General features: G+C 57.1%; 1 protein-coding gene across 1 annotated transcript; it reads right to left on the bottom strand.

Moving 5' to 3' along the window:
* Positions 1-2,256: 2,256 nt before the first annotated feature.
* Positions 2,257-5,274, bottom strand: FHL3 (four and a half LIM domains 3). Its single transcript, XM_010018653.1, has 5 exons — positions 5,094-5,274; positions 4,841-5,015; positions 4,105-4,274; positions 3,783-3,969; positions 2,257-2,855 (listed from the first exon to the last, which is right to left on the bottom strand). Exons 1-5 carry the CDS (start codon positions 5,247-5,249, stop codon positions 2,704-2,706), a joined length of 840 nt encoding a protein of 279 aa, XP_010016955.1. The 5' UTR covers positions 5,250-5,274; the 3' UTR covers positions 2,257-2,703.
* Positions 5,275-5,824: the final 550 nt, after the last annotated feature.

Raw genomic sequence — 5,824 nt, forward strand, 5'->3', positions numbered from 1 at the left:
AAAGAGGAGCCCGGGGGCCCTTTGTACAGAAACCTTGTGTGGTTAATCCCTGCAAACAGCGCTGCAGGAACAAGGGGTTGCGGTGCTCCCGCTGCAGCACGGGCTGAGGCCGCTCACTCACCCTCTGAGGCCGAGCAAAACCGGTCACAGGGCAGCAACAACAAAACTGTTCCTTGAACAAGCCCGGCAGCTGCCAGAGCAGGAGCCTTGGAAGGAGCCAGGAATGTGCCAGTGCCCTCGTTGCCCACCGCGGTGCTGGAGCAGCACCCGCAGGAGCAGAGCCAGGGGACCAAAGCGGGTGCTGGGGGCCGGGGCAGGCAGGCCCAGAGGAAGTTGTGGCATCTGTTAGTAAATGTAAAGGAATCTGTGGAAAATAGTTTCAGATGTTAGGGAATAAACGGCTCCCTGGCTGATAAACGTGAGTAATGAGCATGCACCGCTCCAGGGAAGGCGGCCAGGAGGAGATCACTGTTATCCCGATGGAGATTACAGCAGCTTCCCCACCAAACCTCCTCCTGAGAGCCTACGTGTGTGGACGGGGGAGTCCGTAGCGCAGGGGGCAGGAAGCTTGGCTGCACAGTGGGATGTGATTCCATATCACAGTGATCCAGACCAGCTCCCGCGGCGGTGCAGGATGCTGAGCCTGACCCAACAGCCACGTCCTGCTCAGGCCTGTCCTGCACAACAGCCTGCCTGGACAGACAGGAACCCACAGTGGGAAGAGGGAGCTGCTGTTTCTCTGCCATTACCCACGGGACTGGTACTGATGCTGGATGGTTTGGGGGAGGCATGAGCACTGCGGGGATCACCATCCCCGCTACAGGGTTAGGGGGGAGGACAAGGCTGAGCAGAGCCACATTAGTTCAGGCAAAGCTCTGCCCTGTGCCTGCTGCTTGAGGAACACACGAGAACAAGCATCACTAAAAGGGTTTATTATATAAAGCCATAGGAAATACACAGGAGGCTGAGGTTTAGGACACTTCCTTCTCAAGACTGCTCCAAGCTCCTCAGAATAGCAAACACACAAACTCTGATTTGCCTGCATCAAAGCTTTCAAACAAAGGTTCAACAAGGGTCTGAATACAGAGTTAATAACACTTCAACATGCATAACATTTTAACAGGGTTTTTTTGTTCCTAAGTGAAGCTGGGGGGGGGGCTTGCCCCTTCATCCTGCAGTTGGTTATAAAATGACAGATAATGGTGACAAAAGAGTACAAAAGGGAAAAAAACAAACATGAGAAGATGCTTTCAGGAAAGTACATGGTTGTCTAAGCAGGAAAGCAGGGCCAGCATAAGTGCCCCAGCAAGACAGAAGCAAAAGGGATGCAGGGACAAGGCAGGCAGGAGCATCCCACTGAAGGGAGGGTCTTAAGAGGCCCAGGGGCAGCTCAGCCATGGGGCAAGGATGGCTCGAGCCCTCGTGTGAGTCTGAGATGGCTCAAGGTGTCCCTATTTGCAGTTCGGGCCAGTGCAGGGACTTGGGGGATGCAAAGCCCCTCTTCAAGGGAGCTCAGGTGCCACCTCTGCTTTGGGACACAGCAAGGGACGAGTGTGGCTGAGGGGAGCTGCTGCGCTCTGCCCATCGCAGCGGGGGGACAGAGCCCTGGCAGGAGCAGGCTGTGGACACCCCGAGTGCCCCCCTGGCTGACCCCCACGTTCCCAGATCTTCCCTTCCAGTGCTCCCACTGAGCGCAGCCCCAGCCCCACAAAGGACTGCAGCGTTACCTGTGCTGCTGGCGGGTGGGCTCAGCAAGGCAACCCCCATCCCACGGTTTCCCATGGGAGGGATGGAGCAGGAATAAAGCCCCTGATGCTCTCAGCCTTCAGCACATCCTTCTCCAGAGCCCGGCCAGGCACATCTCAGGGGGCTGCTCCATGCACCAGCGCCAGCTCAGGCTCCAGAGGCAGCCCTGGGAGATCCCGGCACAGATGGGAACGGGGCAGGTAGGTGATGGGGCAGAACACCCTGTACCTGTGAGTGATCCGAGCTCCTCATCCACACCTGAGTGAGAGCACCTCCATGGAGCTGTGCAGAGCAAAGGGGCTGGCCTGCAAACGGTGAAGTGGCTACAGGAATCCGGAGCTGGTTCCCATCTGGCAGGACACACGCTCTTCTGCTGGCCACACTCCAGCCCGGTGTCCCCCAAGCTCTCCCCAGAGCGTGCCCTTCAAGCCCAGGTCACCACAGGCCAGCCACACGTGTGCTGCAAAGCCATCCACGATGCAAGCCAGCCCGGCCAAGCCGCACGGAGCAGGAGCTGCTGCCTTGTATCACACAGAGCAAGGGAAGCACATGGGGAGAAGAGAAAAGTCAGCACTGTGCCAGGAGGAGCAAATACATGCTGCCAGCGTGCAGATCCAGCAGCGCAACACTGAAGCTGCTGCTGCCCTTTGCTCAGCTGGGGCCCTGGGCTCAGCTTGTGCCTGGTCAGACAGGAAGCAAAAGGAAAGAGTAAATAATGGCGGGGGGGGGATCTTGAAGCTCCTTTTTCAACTTTATTTAGCTTTGGCTCTGCACAGAGCCACAGCATAGCGTACTCTAGCCTTCAGGAGGGGCACAGGAACCCCCTGAACACACCGTGGTTCGGGGTCAGCCCCCATCTCCTGTGCCTTGTGCCCTGCCCCTGCAGTGTTGTTGGGGTATCTGGCACAAAGACCCTGAAGAAAGAGAAAGCCCCTGCCCCACGGTGTCCTCGGAGGCTCATAGGTCGCTGCTGCAGTCGCGGCACAGGATCTCATCGTTGTCAGGGATGAAGCCCTTCCCCACCAGCGAGGTGTTGCAGCGGGCACAGTTAAAGCAATTGTGGTGCCAGTGACGGTCCTCAAAGGAGACGTATTTACCACCACCAAAGCCTACAGGAGGGACAGAGAGCAGCGTTAGAGCCCCTGCGGATGAGCTTCCCGCACAGCCGAGCCCTTGCCCGGTCATCTCCGAGTCCAGTCTTCACACGTAGTGTGGCACCCAAACCTCCCCCAGTATCAAACACATCTGAAATACAACTGTCCACTCTTGGAGGGGAGAAGAGGACCTTCCAAGGACAGTGCTAGTGTAATACCAGGAAGAGCTCTCCTGCCACCAGCCCCAGCCCAGGCTCCTGCAGAGGCTCTGTGGGCAGCTTCCTTCCTTCACCAGCAGTGGCTGGACTTCAGGCTGTGACTCCCTTCTCACCGGGACTGCAACAAACTGATAAGGACCAGACGGGAAGCGATGTACCAGGAGCTGCCATGTCCTCAGCCAGAGTCATCCTCTGAGTCACCAGCCTTTGCCTGCCTGCCCAAGCAGTGGGAAAACTGACGTGGAGGAGAAGAGGAAGGAGGACAAACCCTCCCAAGGGTTTCTGCAGAAGAGGACCCTCTGCTTCCCCTGTCGTAGGCAGGTACGACAGGTCAAGACTCCGAGTTGCTGCTCTAGCTATGGCACAGTTAACCACTTTGAAAGATGCAGATGAAGGGACACCCGTGACCATAGGACCACTGCAACAGAGATTCTCTCTCGTGGGGTTCCTCATAAGGTGGCTACAGCTGTTTCTGTGGGGGACATGCCTCAGGGCACTTTGCACTCCCAGCATTTGTCCCTGGGAAGCTTAAAGTGTCTGGAGACACTTGAGCAAGGCTCCACGGTGGAGATGAGTAGGAGCATCGTATGGGCTTGGGTGACACGTGCGCTCAAGAGGGTAGCTTTACCCAGAGAAGTCACCACATGTGTGGACATCCATATGCCCTGAAACAGGGCAGGTAGGTCATGCAGAAGTGCCCTGTCACCAGAGCTGTTCTGCTCACCTGTGATGGGCTTTGTGCAGGCACTGCACTTCTTGGCATAGAGGTTCCCAAAGCACTTGATGCAGTAGGGGTTGTCATCCTGGGAGGTGAACTGCTGGCCAGCCAGGGGGGTCTTGCAGCCCGTGCAGACGAAACACTCCTTGTGCCAAGGCTCATCCCGGTAAGTCACTCCTCCCTTGGTCAGGGTCTGTAGGAAGAGAGCACGCACTGGTGACACACGGGGATGCTGGAGCCTGAACCCTTCTCTGGTTGGGCTCAGGAGTGGAGAACATATCCCTGGATCCCAGAACTCGGGGACTTTGGGCTGTTGGGTCAGACATACCTTTTTGCAACGGGTGCAGCGAGGAGCGAACTTGCTCTCATAGCAGGGCACACAGTAATAATCCTTCTTGTCTGGGATGAAGGACCGTGAGCCGATGGGCTGCTGGCAGCTGCTGCATATGAAGCAGTGCTCATGCCAGGTTTGTCCGTTGTACTCCAGCTTACGGGATCCTGCAGAGAGAGTTCACAGTGACAGGAGGGAGCAGCACTCGCACGCACATGGGCTGTGTACGCTGATGCACACCCAGCTCTCTGCCTGCCTGCCCTGTGGCAGCACAGGACCGCAGGCAGCTGCAGAGGGACACCCTGCCCACCCCACAGCCCCTAGGGAGGGCTGCAGGAACATGCCCCTGGCACTGGCACGCAGGCCAAGGCAAAGAGGCCTGTTGTAACCTAAATCTGAAGATGGTGCCAGAATGGCCAAGCAAAGACACGCCTTTGCCTCAGGCCACCTCCAGAGACGCTCACACACCTTCAGTCATTCCTTCTCTCCTCGTCAGCACACACCAGAAAATGCCCAGGAAACCCTTTATCTCCCCCCCCAGCTCACTTCCCCATGGAAAAGGAGGAACAGACAGAAAGGGCTGCTGTGGTGATCACAGCTTGGCAGAGAAGCAAAGTGCCAAGAGAACAGAAATTCATCTCTCTCCCTTGCTGCCCTAGTGTTGGGACCCCCACAGCCCCAACACTGCTGGGACCAGGAACCAAGTGCAGTGCTTGACTCTGCCCACTCCTACCTGGCATGACTGTCTTCTCGCAGGCAATGCATTTGGAGGAGAACTCGCTGCAGTAGCAGTCATTGCACAGCAGCTCCTCTCCTTGGCAGGTGAAGGGCTCATCAGCCAGGGAGCGGTCACAGCGGAAGCAGCGGAAGCAGTGCTCGTGGTAATGGCGATCCTCATAGTACAGCTCCTGGGGAGCAGAGCTGAGATGAGGAGGGGACACATCACCCAGGGACCACCCTGCCCAGCCACGGGCTCCCACACTCACTCTGCAGTCGTGGCCGATCAGCTCTTTGCACTCATCGCAGGTGTTGGCAAAGTGGGCATCGTAGCAGGGGATGCAGTAGGGGCCGTTGTCCATCTGGATGTACTTGCGGCCATACAAGGACTCCTTGCAGTTGTCACAGTCAAAGCACTCTGTCATGGTGCCAGTCTGAGGGCCTCCTTCACCTGCTAAGAGATCAGCAGAGATGCTGGGTCAGTATCAGCTTACGCTGCCCGAGATGTCCCTGCACAGCCCTGCCAGCTCCAGAGGGCAAGGACCACGAACCCCTGCCCCGAGCCAACAAAGCTGTGTGCACACCAGGACAGGACACAGCCCCGAGCTGCTGTGCCCGCTCCGTGCCTGTGTGCACTTCCAAAACAGCCTGCACACATTCAGGACCTGGGATGAGTCTTGCTTCAGGTTTTAACTCAAGTTCAACACTTGGAGCACTTAAGCACCACTCAGAGAAACCTTGACACGTGAGCATGGAGCTGAGCTTCTCACTGTCTGCCTCCTTGCTGGGAAGCAAAGTGTAAATGAGGACCAAAAAAGACAATTTATGTGCACTGCAAGTTTTTGGTTTGACACTGAAAACAGGACCATGCACACGCTGGGTGGGTGCACATCCACTGTCACATCAGAGCCAGCCACTTTGAGGGAGACCTGTTTACCAAGACCCACACCTAGGCACCAGCATGGCCCTGGACCAACACAGGATTCCTCCCGCCAGCCTG

The sequence above is a fragment of the Nestor notabilis genome, unplaced genomic scaffold, assembly GCF_000696875.1.
Source record: "Nestor notabilis isolate BGI_N333 unplaced genomic scaffold, ASM69687v1 scaffold17357, whole genome shotgun sequence".
Classification (NCBI taxonomy): domain Eukaryota; kingdom Metazoa; phylum Chordata; class Aves; order Psittaciformes; family Psittacidae; genus Nestor; species Nestor notabilis.